We start from the raw sequence: 22,213 nt of genomic DNA on the forward strand, positions 1-22,213 counted from the left end.
CTGGTGAATTGCTTTGGTTAGTTCAGTGATTGATGCAATTTATATGCCTTCATCGTCCATTCCTTGTAACCGTCTAAGTTGGTTCTTCTACAGAAATTCTATGGTTAACTGTTTCCAGTTGCAAACCACAGAAGCTAGCATTTCCAACCATTGGATTCCCAGGACTAAATCCAACCCTGTAAGTGGAAGAGAATAAAGAGTTAATGAGAATTGAGTGCCTTGCAGGTCCACTCCGACCTCTTCAAAACGCCCCTAACATTTCAATTTTTCATCATTCGTTACCCGCACTATGAAGGTTGTGGTTGGCACCACTGGTATTCATAATGCATTGTCCAATCTTTCGCTAATGAAGTTGTGAGTTGATTCACTGTCGATGAGTGCGATGACATCATTGGACCCTATCTTGGCAGTGATGCGCATTGTTTTAGGTGCAACCCATCCTGTTAGCGCATGCAGTGTAATTTCTGGTTCAGTGGTTGTCTCAAAATTCTCCTGAAGTGGTTGGTCTTCACTTTCATTATCACATGAAAGTGTGTTGCTGGCATCGGACCCTTCCAATATTAGGATTCGAGGCTCGTGACATTTATGTCATGTAGTAAAACGATTATTGCAATTAAACCATAAATTCTGAGCTCGTTCGCTGCATTTCCTCCCAGGTGAGCCGCCAAATGGGATTGGCAGGAACTGTTGGTGCAGCTCGATTAAAACTGGGAGGAGAAAGCGTAGATCTTATTGGTAGTGGTGGTGCTGGTCTAATAAACCTCCTCTGTCTGCTAAGTTGATCATCCTTTATTCGGGCTAGACTGATGGCCTCCTTCAAGGTTTGTGGTTTAAACATGCGTATCCCATCTGAAATCTCAATTTTTAAGCCACCTATAAATGTACCTACAAAAGCCTTTTGCATCCATCCGTGTACTCGGTTGCCCAGCCACTCGAATTCTCGTTGATAATCTCGCAGGGAGCCTCCTTGCCTTATTCTTGATAGGGCCTCATCAAAATCCACACTCTGAAGGACCAAAATGAGCCCAGAGTTCGTCTTCAAAATTTGGCCATGATAGAACGCGTCCTTCTTCTTCAATCAATTAGCGAACCTATTGCCACCACTAGTTGGCTTTCCCTTCCAAGTGGTAAGAAGCCAGGGAGACCTTCTAAAGTTCTGGAGTATTTTGAAATGCAAAAAACTGATTCACATGATTAAACCACTATGTTGGATCATCTCCTAAAAATCTAGGAAATTCAAGTCGTGCTGTCTTGGAAGAGACAATTAGTCATCCCCTTTCTTGACCTTCACGTTGCTGGTTGCCCTGGTTTGGAGGCTCCTGATTTGCCAGCAGCACATCAGAAAATCGGTTAAGCGTGTCCTCCAAATATTGCAATCTATCAGCCATGCCCAGCTCCATTTGGTGTAGTCCATCTTCTAACTGCTCAATGCGTTCCTTATTAGTGCCCATAAGATCTTCTAACTAGGCTTTGATAGCAATGATAGATACAACAAATATTTAACAAATATTGGCTGAGAAATGTTTGTTTCTCTTCGGGTGAGAAAGTACCATAATAATTTAAATACTGATTGATTGCCTCTTCATAATTCTCGGTTGCTTTAAATAAGCAAAACCGGTACAAGAAACTGAAATTAAGGAAAAACCGGTAACTCACGATGTGAGATTACCCACATAAAAACTGAAAGTACCACGTCCTAAATAATAAGCATAACAACTATAACAAATTGAAATAAAAGTGACAGATAAATCGCAACTGCAGAAGACCCAGTCCTGTAGAGAACCCACTATTCTTCAGCTCAATATTTATCTCTTCTGCATACCTGTGTGTCCATATAGATACTGTTCACGTTCAACTATTGCTGCATGGCACATGCAGTTAATATTTCACGTTCAGATCTTCTTGCATGGCACATGCAACTAATATATTACGTTCACCTCAACACACATAATGGCCTTGGCTGATCTACGTGGCATATCAGACCTTCAATTGGGTAAGATCCATTGAAGCAGTTTTCATCACTTCCAGACCTCCATTCCTAACTCCTACAAAAGAATGTTATGATGTTCTCTCACTAGGACAAGAGCTTTCTGTCACCTCAAAATGAATGAGGCTCCATCAAAAGTATTGATAAGAAAGCTAGGTGGTGGCCCAATGGTAAAAACTTGGGACCAAGAGGTTTGCTCCCTCTGTGGTCTCAGGTTCGAGCCCTGTGGTTGCTCATATGATGGCCACTGGAGGCTTACATGGTCGTTAACTTTAGGGCCCGTGGAATTAGTCGAGGTGCGCACAAGCTGGCCCGGACACCCACGTTAAACTAAAAAAATAAAAAAAAAAAAGAAAGTTAGAAATTCAAGCAGAGATTAGTTGATACCAGTTGCCTACAATTAGAATAGGAGGGCTGGTTAAAGCATTATCTGACCTTGTTAGGAGTGTTCTCTTTGTTTTGAATGTGATATATCAACAGAGTTAGATCATACCATTAAGAGAAGTGAAAAAAAAAAAGAATAAATGTTTCCTTTGATGCAAAATTTTTACTTCATTAGTGAAGTTCCACAGTAAAATAGCATGGGAATACACTTTTCAAATAAAATCTTAGTTGTAAAGTATATTTTTAATAAAATAAATGAAGAATTATATATATATATATATATATATATATATATATATATATATATATATATATTAAAAAAGTTCTTAACACCAAGATTAAATCAATAAATTAAAACTAAAATATATATTAAAATATTTAATCGGAGTTAGTTGAGAATCTCTTCAAAAAAAACTTTTATTTAATTATATAGTAATAAAAATGTTAATTCATGTAATTTTCCTTTTTTTTACCCAAAAAAATATACATTTTTTAAAACCATAATTCATTGGCCTAAAAGTAAAACAAATTCAAATAAGAATATTAATTTGCGGTAACAATACTTCATGTTCACATAATTTTCACGACCACAAACATACAAAACGCATAAGGTTCAAATAGAAAAATCTACTAAATTATTTCTAATATCAATCATATCATAAAGAAAGGCAAGAGTTTCTTTCAAAAATTAATATCAAATTGAATATTGATATATAATGAAATAATGTCTCAAATATAATTTAATTTATTCAACTATAATTAATTTGATCAAATTTCAAGAAATTCATTTTTGAAAAGTCATTAAGTGTTGTATAAAAAGAACTCTTAACAATATCACAAGAAATATCATAATCTTATCCTATAACAAATTAAAAATTAAAATGTATTCAATTAAATAATTTTCAAAACAATAATAAAAAAAGTCGATCGCTTCTGCCAAACAAAGGTAGGCAAGTATGGGCTTGTAAGGGCAGACCCACGCTCCAGATCCATTTTTTTTAATTGTTAAGCTAGTACTCTCTCTTTTTTAATAAACAACCAATAACACATCATCTCTTATTGGATTCCAGACACTTAAGATGGTTGAGAAATCGGGCTTCTAATAGCAAGAACTCAAAAATACTCTTTTTTCACCTAAAAACTCCTAAAAAACATTATAGATTTAAAATAACATTTAATCAATTTAAAAAAATTAAAAATCAACTAGATTTTAAAAACTTCTGGAGGCTCAATTTACTTTTACCCACAAGATGAAGATAAAAAACACATCTATGGAACTTCTTTCATTACAGAACCTGCTGAAACAAAAAAAAAAAAACTCTTTTTATCACTTAAATGTGGTTAATGATGATTTTATCTCTCATTCATTGTTTTCTATCGAGTTTCTCTTTCCTTTCTAAACACAAGAACTAAAAATAAACAAAATAAAATTATAGATCAAAATAAAAAAATAGTTGAAAACAATATGGACCAAAAACAAAATTTGCCAATTTCTTAAAACAAAAAAAAAATGGCAAAAAGGTGTTGGACAAACAGTGCCTTTAAAAAAATCATTTTTAGATTCGATCCTTTAATTTTTTTATCTTTCACTAAATTTTTTTTTAATATTAAGCATTAATTTAATATCAAAAAATTTCTTCGACACCACAATAATTATATAGAAAATAGATTAAAATAAATTATAAAGTTCAATTCTAAAAAAATACAATGTAGAAGGACGAATTAAAAATAAAATTGATGATCAGAGTAAAAAAATCAAGAAAAAAGCAACACTATTTTTTTGAATAATAGAAAAAAGCAACACTGTTGAAGTACACAAATCATTTACTAAGAATGCATGGTGGATTTCACAGTACAAAGCCTAGGCTTCTTAGCTTCTTCCTCTGCGTGTGTGTGTGATTGTGATTTGTAACTGTAATTAAAGCTTTATTAACCTCACCATAGATGTTTTGGAGACACAGGATAACATACCACAAATTAATGAATTGGAGACATACTCATCAATGGTAGACTTTATGTTGGATTCAAGCCAGTAATTTGCCCTAGTTTCCAACGTCAACTTATACGCAGTGGTAACATTATATCATCTGGCGATCCAGATCTGAAACAAAACCACATATATAGTTAAGCAATCTTCTGTTAAATTTGCTCGGTGACGTACATACATGCATGAGGTCAAAGCTATAATGATGAAGGATGTGTTCTGATGACAATCAGCAAGGACGTGGAGAGCTGAATACATACATAGCATTGTTCAAAAGCCATGGACATCCACCAACACATCAACTCCTTCCAAGCTCTTTCCATGTTTAGTCATGGAGTCGAGTTAACCAGCCGCCGTTTCATGAGTACGGTATGATTTGTTGCATGATCCAAAATAGACTCCACAATGAAGGGAGCCCGACAATACCAGTAGATGCATTGATTGAATGCCGTTTAAATTATTGGTCTGAATCATATATAATATAATCATCGTTCAAGTGGTAGATTGTTGGATTATTTAGTGGATAAAATGTCCACGACGACTAATTATCTTTATTTTGAAGAAAACTTTGGAAATTAAAAGCTTTGAATAACAGATTGCACCATACATCCCATAGATTCAAATTGACCTTTCTGCACTGAATCTCCTATAAAAATTAGACTTTCGCCCCTCAAAATTCCCAGTAGTTTCTGTGGATCAAGTCTGAGACATCAGAGAAGGTATTGAAAAACCTTTAGGAGTTTCTGCATTTCTACTAATATGAAATGAACGCAAGTAGCAAGGCACATTTCAAAGGAAAAAGGAAAATGAAAGAAAGAATAGGTCTTACCTTGGCAATTGAGCATGAATTAGGCTGCCGCCTCCAATTTCAGTCATGGCTACCATTTCTTTGGCAAGTGGTATGTGTAACCAAGCAAGGGCAGTGTTAGAAATAATTAGGGAATAAAGGTAGGATGGAAAGCTGTTAGGAAAATTAAAGATAATTGAAGGGATTAAGTCCAAGATTTTTGTTTCTTTTTTCAATATTAAATTAGCAACTAAAATCAATAATAAAAATAAGAAAATATTAAATTAGCAACTAAAATCAATAATAAAAATAAGAACTAAAGTAAATATTAAAAGAGTAAAGGTCTAGAAGAAGTTTAAGATTGTGGAACGCAGTAACGCTATTCCTAGAGAGAAGCATACATAAAGACAATTTTATATATAATACGCTTCTTTTTCAAGATATAATAGCCCGTTAGAATTTTTGGATGCAACAAAAATTCCCTAAATCTTTAACCCGTTAGTAGTTCCTTTTAGATTTTTTTTTTTCTAAAGCACTATAGTGTGTGAAGCATTGATTATGTGTATATCTACCTAATATACCAACTACATATGCTATATCTTGTCTAGTATAATTGGCTAGTTGTAATAAAGATCCAATAATTTGTGAATATTTATATCGAGACACACTTTTCACCGTCTATTTTTTCTTCATTTAGTTTAAGGACCAAAAGAACTACATACAAGAGACACATCAAAATAATTAAATCTTTTTTATATTTTTTCAATGTAATATGATTGAGTTAAAGCAAAACCATTGTTGTTTTTCAATAATTTAATGCCTAAAATAACATTAACCAGACCAAGATCCATCATATCAAAATTTTCATACCAAAAAAATTTAGTAATATTTATAACTTGAATATTACTATAAAAAATCATAATATCATCAAAATACAAATATAAAATCACATAATCTTCTTTTAGTTTTTTTTTTATTATAAACACATTCATCAGTAAAAATTGTTTGAAAATCATCAAATAACATGAGTTGATCAAATTTTTCACACTATTGTTTTAAAACTTGTTTTAAACCACAAAGAGATTTTACAAGTTTATAAACTTTTCTTTTCTTGACCAGGCATAAGAAAAAATTTTGGTTGATCCATATAAATTTCTTCTTTTAAATCACCATTTAAAAAAAATTATTTTAACATGCATTTGATGGATTTTTAATTTGTAAAAGGAATCTAAAGCAACTAATAATCTAATTGTAGTGATTTTAGAAATTGGTGTATATGTGTCAAAAACATCTACTCCTTGTTATTGTTTAAACCCCTTAGCAACTAACCTAGACTTAGATTTTTCTATAAATCCATCAGTTCTTAATTTCTTTCTAAGAACCCATTTATAACCTATTGTCTTACAACTTTGTGGCAAATCAATCTAAAACCAAGTTTTATTAGAAATTAAAGAATTCATTTGATGCAGACACCTCTCAACTCAAGATATGTTAAAATTAGATTTGAATAGTTTATAACTTGACCCAACAAGAATCTGCCTTAAAAAACCAAAGTTATACACAATGATCACCCTTACTAACATCTATAAAGAGACACAAACGAGTAATATAAAATCACAAGGAAGTTGATCAATTATTTGAAAAGTTTATAAATTTAATTAAGAACTTAATATGAAAATCACTCAACCACACAAAGGATAGCAATAATTCTGATTTATTTATTATAAACGGTATAACCTCTAAAAGATTCTATAAAAGAGTATTTATATTAGAAATAATCATAATTCTAATAGGATATCCCTAATGGATATTGATAAGCCTGATAAATAATAATAATAATAATAATCCAATGCACTCAAATTTAATAAAGACTATAATATATCTAAAAACCTAATAATAACTAACAGATAAAAAAAAAAACAATAGCTCAACTAATTTAAATATATAGTTCTCTCTCGTATTAAGAAATTAGAAGGAGGTTTGTATATCAATAGAAATATATGAATGTCTACTTTTCAATGCAGCTATCATAACATTAAAATTCTTTTAGAATCTCCAAGCATGACCAAAACAATACCGAAATGTCAAAACTAACATATTTGAATATTCTTATTCTAATCTTTTTATAATATTTGAATGCCCATCAATAAGTCTATCTTGAACATGAATTAAATTAATTAAGACTTGTTCATTATTATTTAATATGTTCTTGAAGTTCACCTTGACCCATATGTTTTGAAAATGTCTATTGAAAGTCTCTTTGAATATCTTAACCTTAAGTCTTGTCATTAGACCAACTAGAACCTCTAATAAATTTTATGGTGTTACTTGGAACACAACACTATCTTATATTTTACCATTGCTTTCCAAAAAGGAGCTTCAATAAATGACATAGCTTTATTATATATTTTAGGTTTTTTTTCAAGTAAAAATGTATAAAAATTAGCACCAAAATCATTTGCTTTTCTATTTCTTGTACTCTTTCTAATTTCACTAAAAGCACTAACAACGTCTATTTTAGAATAAGGACTTTCATTAACAGGTTTAGACAACTTATTTTTCTCTCTAATATTGTTAGGTTTCCTTTTCAATATTAAACAACTAAAATCAATAATAAAAATAATAACTTATTGAAATATTGTGTGAGTTCACAGTAAAAACAGACACAACCATAGATAAATGTATGATCTAAAAGAAAAATAATTACCTGTAAACTAAAAAGGAACAAGTTATTTCCACTTTATGGCTAGATAAAAAAAAAAGCACAATATGTTATCACAGGCAAATAATGCAAAATCTTGTCTCAATCAAACATGACATTATTTTCCAAGCAAACCAAACCACAACAATTCTCCTAATGGTGAAGAGAAATCCAGTAGCTCTCCCAATGTTGCATAGAGAGATCCAATGTGAGAGTAAATAGGTGTCATTAATAATGTCACAGCCCCACTTATTTAAAGCAACAATAATCAGCTCTCTGTATAATGATTCAGCCGTGAGCATGAAGGAAAAAAAAAACCCAAGGGACTATTCTAATTCACACTCCCATGAGTCTGAATGAACAATATTTTCTCAACATTAATATTTAGTTTTTTTTGTTAATTTTTATATGAAATATTAATAAATAATTAGATAACTCTACATATGCATAGTATAAGAAGGGAATGGAGCTTCCAATTAGTTGTTACGAATCAAGATAGTAACGAAATACTTGTGAAATGATGATTTTCTTTCTGCTTTAAAAGGGAACAAATACAATATTGTTGCACTTCTTCGCATGCATAATAAAGATTGGATTAAGCATGCCAAGAATTGACACAATTAATATTTAGATTCAATCCCTCTAAAGTTAAATAACATTTAATTATCTCCATCTAGAAAAAAAGATTATCTTTAAGAAATATATATATATATAGAAAAATCTTTGATCACATGACACAATATCCTTACATTCACAAGGCTCATCGGATTAAATATCACAGAGTAAATTATAACTCACTCCTATAGTTTGACAAACTAATTAATTATTCCTTGTAGTATTTAAAACTATATATGTAATCCCTCCATTCATAAATTTATCATAAATTTAGCTCTTTTGTTATTTTTATGTGCCTTTTCAATTTATTTTGTCTATTTTCTGTCTTCCAAAATAAAATAAAGAATAAACAATTATATAAAATGAGAAATTTGACTATGAATATAAGATATTTTTGGAATTAAATAATTACTAGTTGAGGATGATCATCATCAATAAAATACTATTTAATTATTTTTAATAATATAAGAAGTAACTAATTAATTACTTTTAATAAACTACAAGTCTATGTTATAATGAACTCATATCCCAATTCCCAAAAGCTTATTTTCAATAGATGTGTTGCTTACTTGAGCTATGAATATTAGAAATTCTCCCCAACAAATCTTTAGGTTATGTTTACTTTCATAAAATAGTATTTATGAATTTCCAGCTCTAATTTATTTAGATGGAAAATAGCATTTCGTTAATATATATATATATAAAAAAACAAATATATTACTATTTACACATTACAATTACTAAATGAAACTCTCAAACTTGGGTTGCCTTTATAGGAACACATTCTCACATATGAGTTGAAACTATAATGAATCGAGGAACTATTAGGTTCCATTGATGGAAGATCCACATCCACCAATTAGTAATATCTTTCAACCAATTGGAAGTATATTAGCTTTTATTCATTTAATGAGTCTTTTTTAATAAGAAATTAAGGAAATATGTTTATTATAAATTTTCTAAAACTAAAAACAACCATCTTGTTTGACTTTAATTGAAAATTGGTAAACGAATTCTTTTTATTTTTCTTCTTCTAGATTTGTTTATGAAAAAAAAGAAGAAAACTCACAAGTATATGCAACCTTAATCTCTTATGGATAATTTGTCTTTTATACAATTAGAGAAGGGAAGAAAATAAATCATGGCTAAAATAAATAAATAAATAAATAAAATATTACTCATAAACTTAAAAAAGTGGGTGTTTTACTATACACCCATCTCCTGTGCATATATATATATATAACACACACAAAAAGTTTCAATATATTTTTTATTTTTTATATATTTGATCCTTGTAATTTTAAATGTTTATATTTTTATTGTAAAGTTTTTTTTTTTTTTTTTTACGTTTTAATTCCTGTATAATGAGATAAGATAGTAAGATTTTGGATATTATATAATTTTTAAATAAAATTAGATATTTTTATGGTAATATTAACAATTACTTTGTATAAAATTATATAGCAATAACAAATACCCCTTAGCCTTAGCCTATTGCAGGGAATTTTTTGAATTTTATTTTATTAAATTATATGGTAATTAAAATAGATATTCTTAAATAAAAAAATAAAACCATTTAAATTTTAAATAAAAAATATTTTTATTTACTCAATATATTTTTATTTATTTTAACAAAAACATATTATTTTTATCAGTAACATGGTTTTTTAAATAAAAACTTAAAATAATTAAAATAACTATTTGTAAGAATTCCAATGACTTGGATTAAGGAGAAAAAGTTGTATTTCTTTAATCAAAACTTTATTTTCTTATTTATTTATCTATATATTTATTGTTTTAAAATTGTTTTCTTCAGGAACATGGTTTTGAAAACAAAACATTATCATGATATAAAAATCAAGTTTCAATAAAAAAACATATCATTATAGTTTTTTACTAAATAAGAAATAAGAAATAATTAATTTGATAAAAATATATAAGAAAATTCACAATAAAAAATAAAAAATAAATATTTTATTCTCATTGAATATTTTTTAAAAATATTTTAAAGAAAATTATGCATATGAAGTTTGTGTTTTTCATGAAATTTGATTTTTTTAAAATTAAATTTTCTTAGTATTTTTTAATTATTGTAATATAAAAAATAATATTTTTTACAAAACTTTTTTTAATATATTTTTAAATAAAAATATATTTAAAAAAACAATATTATTACAAACAGCACCTAATACCGGTAAAAAACCAAAACTCGTCCTCGATACTCTCAACACTTATAAATTATAATCCTATCAGCATTGCCCCACCCAACTCAAGGACCCTCTTTCCTTTGCTGGCATCCCCATTTCCACACTCTCTCTTCTCTTTTCTTTTCAAATCAAAATGATGTTGAGATCCATCAAATCCCTAGCAACCTCTCCGTCATCCCACATCCTCCGCCGTGGCTATGCCTCTGAGGCCGTTCCCGACCGCAAGGTTGCCGTCCTCGGTGCTGCTGGAGGTATCGGTCAACCACTTGCCCTTCTCATGAAGCTTAATCCTCTCGTCTCCAGCCTCGCTCTCTACGATATTGCTAACACTCCCGGTGTCGCCGCCGATGTCAGCCACATCAACACCAGATCTGAGGTTTATGTCCTTCTATCTATCTCTATCTTTTGATGCTTTCACATTTATTTTCCTCATTTTATACATTATTTATTTATTTATTTATTTTGCATTTCTAATAAAATTTATTTAATGGATCTATATTTGATTCAACTGTCAATCACTTGTTTTTTGGTCTCACTTAGAGCTTAATCCATCAGTGGTATAATGTTGTTAGACTCATTTTGCTCTTCATGTTTCTGCTGCTTTGATTTCTTTTAGTGGTTTTTCTTTTTAGACTCGTTTTTTACTTCTTTCTTTGTTTGAGTTTAGGTTTCTGGGTATTCAGGTGAAGCTGAATTGGGGAAAGCCTTGGAGGGAGCTGATGTTGTAATCATTCCAGCTGGTGTGCCAAGGAAGCCTGGAATGACCCGTGACGATCTCTTCAACATCAATGCTGGGATTGTAAAGGGTCTCTGTCAAGCAATTGCCAAGTACTGCCCTCACGTGAGTATTGAGATTCTGTTAAAGCAAGTTTGTTTGTATGCCACTGTTAAGTTCGATGGTTTGGTTGAGCTCTATCTGGTGTTTGGACTTTAAAATATATTTCTTTCAGCAAGTACACTAAAGAAAATGGACATGTGAAAGTGTAGAAACTGAATTGTTTTTTGGCTTCCTTATTTTTTGGTTTATGTGGACTTCCCAAAGTTCTATTTGGAACCCAATGGAGTCATTTGTATGTTGGAAGGCAACCAAACATGCCTTTGGCGTTATTTTGCTTTTATGTTTTTGTTGTTTTAATTTCATGTTGGCTGACAAATATTGTGGGATCAGGCACTTGTTAATATGATCAGCAACCCAGTGAACTCAACAGTCCCTATTGCTGCTGAGGTTTTTAAGAAAGCAGGAACCTATGACCCGAAAAGGTTGTTTGGTGTGACTACCCTTGATGTTGTTAGGGCCAAGACATTCTATGCTGGAAAGGCCAAGGTGCCAGTTGCAGGTTTGCCCAATTACTCATTTGAGACCCTTGTGCTTCTTATTTCCCACCTTTATTTCCCTACCGAAGGCCAAATTGAAAGAAAAGTGTATAAATGATATAACATGTTACTTGTCTTTTTTTTGGTGTAAATGAAAGAGCTCAGCTTAAGTAGATGTCATTCTTGTATTAGCATGTTTTTTCGGTCTTTTATTGTGCAGTTCTGTGTTTTAGAACTCTTTGACTCGTTATCTTCTGTAATTCTTCTCTGATGCTGACATGTTGTTCTTCTTTGGTTCAGAGGTTAATGTACCAGTTGTTGGTGGCCATGCAGGCATAACCATTCTCCCATTATTTTCACAAGTATTTATTCACTCCCCTTCCACTTTGTCTCCTAAATAACTCTATATGCAATGTATATTAATACTGTTTCTATTCGAATTCTTGTCTGATTGTTTGTGATCAACTTTTCTAATTTTGTTCTACTTGTTTGATTTATTTTATAGGCCACACCAAAAGCCAATTTATCTGATGCAGAGATTACTGCTCTTACAAAGAGAACTCAAGATGGAGGGACGGAAGTTGTGGAAGCAAAGGCTGGAAAGGGCTCTGCAACTTTGTCAATGGCGTAAGTTTATATCCTGAGCATAGTTATACTCATGAATGTGTTTTGAATCCTTGTTTATGGACACACTAAATTAGCATTTCATTGTGAAAATCTGTGGCTTACAAAAGTTTTCATCCTGGTCAATTCACGTGTAATATTGATTTTTCTGAAGGATTAGATTTACCTGTCAGATATCTTTTCTTTTCTTTTTTCTATCAAGGTAAGAAGTACGATGTGTATGTGACACCAGGATGGTCAAGGACTAATCCTGTTTCTGCTTCTTTTTCAAGTAGTGTTGGATGAGCCAACATTTAGCAGACTTGTTTGGATTTTTGGATTCTTTTGGGGCTAGATTTCTTAGGTACAATGATTAAACCATGAAGTTGAACTCTTTAATTTTAATAATTACAAGACTTTTTAAGCTGTTCCAGTAAAAGCTAACTTGTACTTGAAAAAATATTGATAGATTTGAAGTACGCCGTTGAATTCTGATTTTGTAATTCTTTGGCCACTCTTACTCATTGTTGGCCTGTTTTTCACCCATTTTCCTGACTTCATTTTTTTGTCTGCTTCTGTTCAAAAGTTGTAGAAAATGTGAATGGATTTCTTTTTCAACCTCTTATGGTTCTGTGACTTTCTCTTCACCTTGTTACAAGTCTCTTCATGTCCTTGCACCTGCTGTAATTATAAAAGAAAAGGAACTGTATATTTTTAATTTATTTGATTGGCCATTCGCAGCTATGCTGGAGCCATTTTTGCTGATGCGTGCTTGAAGGGGCTCAATGGAGCTCCAGATGTGGTTGAATGTTCATATGTGCAATCAACTATCACTGAACTTCCTTTCTTCGCTTCTAAGGTAATTTGATCAACTTTGTTTGAACATAAAATCTCTTTGTTAGATTATGTTGATGTCAAATATCCTCTCTGATGTGAATTCATTCTTTTAATTTACTTAATTGCACATTGTTTGCAAGTTAAAGAATACCCTCTGTAACTGATTATTGCTCGTCACAATATATCAGTTTAAATTAATGTTTTGTACCTTTTGGAATCTCTTCCGGGCTGTCCTGTTTGCTTAGTTGGAAAAGAAAAAATGATATCAATTGAATTTCTATTAAGCCCCAAACCCGAAATAACTGGGTTATATTTAGCTATATGGTTGTCTTATCCAGTTGTGTTGGGCTGTGCTTCTGAATGATGTTGTCATACTAAAACATACTAGTTTAATTCATGTCATTTTTTTTTCACCCCCTCATTACCTCCAATCTCACCAATATTTCTCACTGGTGTATCCATGGATTTCTTCCCATACATGCTGAATATGATTGAATTATTTTTATGACCTTTCCTTAATTTTGCTGCAAGAGTTGCATCTCCTCTCTGCAGATGCCTTTCTTAATTTGGTTATTGTCTTTCCATGCATGGATCTTAGCATTTTTTTTCTAGGTTATACTAATTTTGTGACAATGCTATCACTCGCTGTCAAATAACTTGATGCTCTTTTTAGTTCAAAAAAAAAAAAAAAAAAAAAAAAGAAAGGAAAAGGAAAAAACAAATGGGGACTTAGTGGGAAAATGAAACTGTTATAATATCCGTCACGCCTTGTTTTTAGCAACTGCTGTGCAGATATCTCTGATGAAAAAAGGTTCATTACTTTGTGAAGGTTCCTTGATGCTTTGCACCTTTATCAGATGTAGCACTCTGGTATCCGGTGCTTTTCTAGTGCAGCATTGCTGTACACATGCATTTTGCTGTGGAAGTTTTGTATTTTTATGCTTGCTGGGGTGGTCAGATAGTAAACATGGGAATTCGTTTTTTTGTGTTTGCAGGTGAGGCTCGGAAAGAATGGCGTGGAGGAAGTTTTGGGGCTAGGTCCTCTCTCTGACTATGAAAAGGAAGGTTTAGAAAAGTTGAAGCCTGAACTCCAATCATCTATTGAGAAGGGAATCAAATTTGCCAACCAGTAATTCAAGCAATGATATTTGCTCCTTCCATCACAAACGCACGCAAGTTTTGCATTTTCAGTGTTGTATTTGCGGCTGCCAGCAGCTGCAGCATTGCTTTTTCATGTAGAGTAGGCACATAAAACCATGTTTTATCAATAAAATACCCTGTGACTTGAGGTGGTAGTTGATACTCTGGAGAGAATTGGAAATCTAGTTTATGCTAAGTGCAAAATGCTTGTAAGATTTTATTCTTATTCACAGGGATGATATTTATAAATCAGAACCTATCTGGTGGACCGATATATCCATCTGACTTGCATGCTGGGTTTCACCCGACTACAAAAATATGATAAAAAAACCCCCGCTCCGAGCATTATACTGCAAAGACAACATGGCATTTCATCTCAGAGTGGAACTTGTGTTTCTCCCTGGCAGATATTTGACATTTTATTTTTCTTGTACTATAATTACTAGAAATCCTAAGTGACCCTAAGTGATTTATAGTACTATAATTACTAGAAACCCTAAGTGATCTATGGTAAGCGACTAGTTAAATAGAAAAAAGATATATTATCATCCATAAACTGTTCTATTTTAGATAAGCTGCTTGCTAGTTTTGTTCAATATTTGTTTATAACATTTTTTATTTTAGTGTCAGTAAATATTGTGATTGATATTTTTTACTCTGGTATCAATAAATATTGGAGTTGATATTTCTAATTCTAGCGTTAGTAAATACTGAGATTGATACTTGTCATGAATCCATTAATCTCAAACACTTATGGATTGAGTTTTAAAATGATCATTGGACCCGTGCGAATGACAAAAGTAGGCTTTGGACACTTTCAAAGAGATAGTTTTTGGTATTTTGCATATAGGCCCAATGGGCCATTTTATTTGTGACAAGTTTTATTAGGTTTTATAAACTTGTTATAAAGTATATATGCAAACAAAAAAATTTTTTATAAAAAAAAATAATAAAACAACAATTTTATAAAATTACTAAAACTTGCAAAAATATTTTTGAGCTTTTTTTTATGCTCAGAAATCACAAGTTAATGCAAATGTATTTTTTCACATTTTTTTAGGACTTGGCCATTATGCAAATTTTAGAAGTGGTTAATAAAAATGATTTATGATATTTTTATCCTTTTTTATGCTCATTAATTATGTTTATTTGTTGAGTATTTTCGAGGATTGTAAAAGTGGGTGTGTTATGCATGATTTTTTTTTTAGCATGTTAGAATAATAACATAAAAAAGGATAAAAATATCATAAATCATTTTCATGGATGACCTATCTAGATGAAAAATACAAAGATTTTTCAGGATTGGTCTCAATTTTCCAAGTGACCTACTCTTTCGTGAAAAAACATTAGATTTTTCAACATCGATTTCATTGTAATGGATAACCTATCCAAGTGAAAAATACAAAGATTTTGTTTTCTAAAAAAATATCTAATTGTTCTAGGTGACTTGTCTATTGGTGTGAAAAAATAAAAAATGAAACAATTTCATAAGTATTTTGAAATTTGGTTGTTTCGAGGTGGCCTGCTTTTTAATGAATCCCATTGGGGATTTTTCTTGTGATTTTTTTTTTCAAAACATGTTGTTTAATGTTTTTGAGTTAAATGACATATATGCATCTTTATCTGGTTTAAAATATAGCTCCCCCTTTCTTCACAATCTCTTTCCTGCTTAATTGATGAGGTTTGTTATTTCTGATCCAACTACTCTTGGTCGTTTGACTCTAGCCAGCTCAAGTTGACCTACAGGTCTTTTTCTAGAGTATTTGCAATTTTACACACCTCAACATTAATGGTGTTCATCACAACCCATTTACATGTTGGAAATTCTATCTTGTTAATTAATTTGAGGGGATCATTCATAACTCTGTTGTCTCACAACTAAAAAAAATTCAGTGTCACTTGTTGTCTTGAAAGATTCAAAATGCATCTTGTAAACAACAATGCTTCCTTGTTTCACTACCAAAAGCATTCTATTTTCATTGTTACCTTGAAGGGATCAAATCACCTTTTAAATACAACATTACCCCATTGTTTTGACTATTGCCCCTTAGTGTGCTTTGTCAGTGACTCAGACAAACAATGACTTTGAGCAACCCCTTTCTTATTTGGCTTGATTTCAATGAAAAAATCTTTATCTAGAATGAATTTTGAAATCTTGATATTGCATTTTGAAAACAAAAATTGTTTTAATGTAATTTTAAAACAATTTGTTTTTGAAATCTTGCAACTCCCTGGGTTTTTTTTTGTGGAAAAATGATGATTTATTCTTGTGTCAATGATATTGAAATTAATTAAAGTACATTTTGGGTTTCAAAGCAAGAGGCTCGAAAAGCTCGAGGTTCTGTTTGAGAAATTTTTGTTTTTGTTTTTTAACACTCATTTATCAACATGAATAATAACGAGTAGCTTATTCACAATGTCATAACTCTTATGAAAAGTTTTTTGCATTTTGAGAGCATTGTTTATTGATCCATATTGCTTTTTTGCTTGATTAAAAAGGACTTTTAAAGATACATAATGTAGGCTATGAATTTTGGTTATGAAAGAAAGGGATTCATAAAGCTCAAAAAATGTTTTAAGGTTTTAAAGATTTAGAATCACTATCATTAACTTGATTTATTGTGACTTTCAATCCTTTTTTTTTTGCCCTTTTTCTTTGGTTTGCCTTTTTTTATTATTTTGGTCGGGCATCCTCTTTTGAAAATTTTGACTATCACCTTTTCTTTTAATTTAGACATGCTCCTTAACATTTGAGTTTTTTGGGCTTTTTTGCCTTTTGGCTTTCTCACGGCTTTTTCATCAATTATTGATCATGGAAATGTCACTTACCCCCAGTGTGAGATGTGATCCTTATCAGGGTTTTTTTACGAAAGAAAATTTATTCAGGCTAAAAAAGAAACCACAAGGAATATATTTATTTTAGAATGTGAAAGGGATAACAAAGATGTTTTTTTTTCTCATTTCAAGCGCAAGCAATTAAAACCAATAAATTTCAACCTCGTCTAGTGTATTGGTTTGGACTTTGCAAAGAGATGCATTTCAAGAGTCTATGAACAAGGAATCCATTACATATCATTATGCATATATCTAAAACATGGCTTGAGACATGGTGTGAGGGTGGCTGTTTGTTTTTATGTTCATATATTATGGTTTAGAATTTGATCACCTTAGTGCTGGAGTTTCGTAATTCATTAATTCATTTGTTATCTTAAAAATAGAATGTTAAAATGTTGTTTTAAACAAACATTGAATTCTTTCTGAAATCAAAAACAAGTTTAATTTTTCAAAATCCCACTAGAGAAAAGATTTTTGCAAAACAGATTTTGGATTATGAGATCATTAAAGGCTGCGAAGGTGGGTTATTATGGGGATCCTTTTTTAGGATTTCTGAAAATAAGTAATGTTTTGTTGTAAATCAAAGAAAAAGACACAATTGAAAGCAGAACTCATTATTTCATTGAGTTTTGGAAAAAAAAGGTTCAACAATAGAAAACCTTATGCGTTATCTTGAGCCACGATTGCTAGCAAGGTAAAACATAGTAGCCATTGATTAAGTTTTTCTAGATTCTCCCAATCATTCAACTCTTATAAGCTTATTAAGTGGGCATTTTCCTAACAATCAGTTGCACAATTATATGTAGATCATTCTTATCATAATGACATTGTAGCTTCATCTTCAGGATGGTTGATTTCTGAGGATTAGTGTTGAAAAGTTAGCTATAGGAGAGGTAGGTGTTTGAGAGTTGCAAGTATTTTTGTTTTGGTAGCTTTTTTTTTCTTACATTTGTAGCCACCTTCGATATTGTGAACTTCAGTTCCATTCTTTTTCAGCGAAGCCTTTCTCCTCATTCAAAATAACAATCTTACCCAACCAGATAGTTTGTTCAATCCTCTCAACTATAACAACCATGTTAGTGAAATATTATGTAGAACTTTCAATCAAGTATTCAAAGTACGAGGCATTATAGGTGTTGTAAAATAAACTGATCATCTCTTTTTCCAACAAAGAATGATTAACTTATACAGTTGCCTTATGCCACATTTACGCGTATTCCCTTATGGACTCTTTGTTGTCCTTCTTCATAGCTTACAAGCTTGACCTATCAGGGGTTGTGCCCATATTGAACTTATATTGCCTAATAAAAGCATCAATCAAATCTTTCAACCTTTTCACCTTGGTATTGTCCAACCGTATATACCAAGTAAGGGCAATGTCACTCAAGTTGTCTTGAAAGAAATGAATCAGCAGTTTCTCATCATGAACCACCTCAGTTATTTTGTTATAGTATGCTTTGATATGAGTTATAAGACATTGGGTTCTAGTATATTTGACAAATTCCAACACTCTAAACCTTTTTTGGAATGACAACGTGGGGCACTAAACACATCTTAGAAGCCTTTACAGGATCATATAATCTAGTTCCATTAATTGCCCTCGTCCAGTCCTCTATGGCATCCAATTTTTCCAAGCCATCTTTTTCTACTACCTTGTCCTTTTGAGATTCCTCCACTGTCAAGACAATGGTAGGCGGTATCCTTATGGGATATACTAGTTGAGTAGATTGAAAATACATAGCCTGTTGAGATTCAGGTGGCGCTTTATTTTCCCCCAAATTCTATAGAATGAAAGGAGATGCGGGTATAAATGCAAATTGAGTTGTGACTACTGGCTGTACAGATGTCACTTTTTTGGATTTAGATCTCAAAGCATATTCGAGTAGACTGGTAAGTCTTATAGCTTATTCTTTAAGACTTTATATCTCCTTTTGATGTTGGGCTTCTAACTGAGCTGTTTCTTCATTCTCCATTTGTCTTCTTCTCAAGCGAGTGTTATATATGCAACTTAATAGAGGACTATATGTCAACCTGCTAAATGAAAATCATACAATTATACAAAGCAAATATAAGATGCTAAAAATAATGATGTTATCAAGAAGAAAAATGCATATTAAATGTGGACTTGCCCTTCATGGGGTGACAACAGTCTTTATTCATGGGTTTTCGGAACCTTATGCCATTATCATACCAATGAGGGGATCCTTGTCTAGTCTTGCCTAAGCTCGAGCTTTTGATAGCTCTTCGGCTTTCAATTCAAAACAATTCTTTTTTTCAATTGTAACAACTTGTATTCTTGTAAAATTCCCATGTGGAGGCCATTTATCACCCGATAGTCGTGGAATTCAAGATGCCACATGTTGGGCTTGCCATAGAGTACAACCTAATAGGTAAGTTCTAGTCATTAAGTGCATCAAAGAGTAGGTTACTATCTAGTCTAAAAGGATCTTTCGCATGCTTAATAATCGTTCTTTAAAGGTTGATATAAGGTTACAAGAAGTGTGAAGATAAATACCTTAAATAATATCAAATTGACATATTAACCACTTTCAAGCAAACAATCAAGCGAGAGTAAGATGATTTTACAAATCTTGCTCAGGCTAAAGCCATTGGGGTACCATTACTTCCCCACCTATCCTAAAGTTTAGGGTGTGTGCTCTTAAAAGTGATGCATAGTAATATTAACATGAATGCATGCTAAAACAGTGAAAGCAAGAAAATAAACAAACAACACTACAAATAAGATAGTAATAAAAAGACAAGGAAAAGCTTAGTCAAAAAATCCCAAGTGGAGTCATCATTTCATCGCACTCGACATCGTGACAACCTTTAAAAACTAGAAAAAAATAGATATCTAGCATCTTGTCTTAGAGAGAAAAGATCTTGTTTAAGAATTCACCACTTAATATTACGGTCACTAGAAACCCTAAAGTAATCTTTAAAGATTTTATGGTAAGGGACTAGTTATGCTAGATAGAAGATATTATCACTCTTAAAGCATCCTACCTTAGGCAGACTACATTGCTAGTATTATCTTAAATTGTTATGGGTTGTTGTGTTATGTTATCAATGATTTGTCTATAATATTTCTGATTCTAATGTCACTAAATATTGAGATTGATATTTTTTACTCTAGTGTTGGTATATATTGGGATTGGTACTCGTCATAAATCCACTTACCTTGAACACTTCTGAATTGAGTTTTAAAATGGTTATTGGACCGTGAAAATGACAGAAATGGGCTTTGAACACTTTCAAAGAGATGAGTTTTTAGTATTTTGTATGCAAGCCCAATGAGCCATTTTATTTGGGTCAAAGTTCTAATGGACTTTATAAACTTTTTATAAAGTTCATAAGCAAATAAAATATTTTTTTATTAAAAAATAAAAAAACAACAATTTTATAAAAATACTAAAACTTGCAAAAATATTTTTAAGCTCTTTTTTATGCTAATAAATCACAAGTTAATGCAAATACATTTTTCACATTTGTTTTTTGGACTTGGCCATAATGCAAATTTTAGAAATGGCTAATAAAAATGCTTTATGATATTTTTATAATTTAATTTTTTAAAAGGGATTAAAATTTGAAATTAAAAGATTGAGGACTAATTTTGATTAAAAGAGTGATTTGTCAACTTGTAAAAAAACTAGGAACATAATGTGTTTTTTTCCTTCTCTCCTAACCTTCATTTTGATAAAGATGATCATGGTATCTTTGATATTCATTTTCAAATTTGACTTTATGAGACTACTGTATTATAAATATAGATACCAGTGCATAGAATATAGGGGGAGCGGGAGCATATCAAAATCTCTACATTGAGGGGAGATCAGGAGATCAAAAAAATTCTACTTCGAGAGTAGACTTAAAAAATAAAAATAAAAACAAAGCAAAACATTAGAACTCCCATAGAGAACGCAACAATCTTATATTGATGATCTGGCCAAAAACTCCCCCCCTTATTTTCTTTCTCCCGTCATTGTCTTTTTAAAAACAAAAGGAAAAATCATTAACCACCCACCATACCAACATCTCCACTGATTCAAGCACACCAATGCCAACACACCCATGGTAGATCCAACTTTTCCTTTCAATTGTCGGTCAGCCAACAACAATTATCTCCACCTCCCTCTCCAAAACCAAAGATTCCATTGATAGTAAACCCATGTTGCTCTCTCTCTCTCTCTCTCTCACCCCCCATCACTAATCCATACACCCAAGACAACCATCAACAACCCCTGAACACCACCACTTACGGCGGGCCCATCATCATGAGAAACCCATAACGTTTCTCTCACAACAACACCTTTCTTCAATTAATTGTTTCAACCGAACCAGCCTTCAAAATAGTCAGCCTACACTAGCATTGTGTGTCACATCAACCCTTAACTAGCATTGTGAGTCACACGACCACTAGCTCTTCTCACTCCATCTCACATGCCACCATCTTTTCATCCCCAAACGACAGCAGATCTGTGAAGATATGAGGGGATTAAATTGATTTTTTTATGTGAAGTTTTCTGATTTTTATAAGTAATATTGATTCTCACCGCAGGCATAGACACGAAAAGAAAAGGAGAAGCTACCCAATTTGTTGTGCCACGCTCGATTTAGGACTCCAAATCATCATTCCACGCGTCGTCATTTGTGGCAACGCATGACAAACACGCGCCGCGAGAAACCCACTGTTACTATAACATCCGATTTCATTTTGGTAGTCTCATCCTATTTAGCAAGCAACACTGTTGAAGGTTGATTTAGAAGTTGATATTTGTTTTTGCAAATTAATGTGTATTTGTTATGAGTATTTTTTAGG

At 31.7% G+C, this 22,213-nt stretch overlaps 1 protein-coding gene across 1 annotated transcript; it reads left to right on the top strand.

The window, feature by feature from the left end:
• The first annotated feature begins 10,706 nt into the window (after window positions 1–10,706).
• Window positions 10,707–14,833, top strand: LOC7471892 (malate dehydrogenase, mitochondrial). Its single transcript, XM_002316758.3, has 7 exons — window positions 10,707–11,041; window positions 11,333–11,506; window positions 11,834–12,002; window positions 12,280–12,341; window positions 12,485–12,606; window positions 13,324–13,441; window positions 14,415–14,833. Exons 1-7 carry the CDS (start codon window positions 10,799–10,801, stop codon window positions 14,550–14,552), a joined length of 1,026 nt encoding a protein of 341 aa, XP_002316794.1. The 5' UTR covers window positions 10,707–10,798; the 3' UTR covers window positions 14,553–14,833.
• Window positions 14,834–22,213: the final 7,380 nt, after the last annotated feature.

Source organism: Populus trichocarpa, chromosome 11, assembly GCF_000002775.5.
Source record: "Populus trichocarpa isolate Nisqually-1 chromosome 11, P.trichocarpa_v4.1, whole genome shotgun sequence".
In the NCBI taxonomy this organism is placed as follows: domain Eukaryota; kingdom Viridiplantae; phylum Streptophyta; class Magnoliopsida; order Malpighiales; family Salicaceae; genus Populus; species Populus trichocarpa.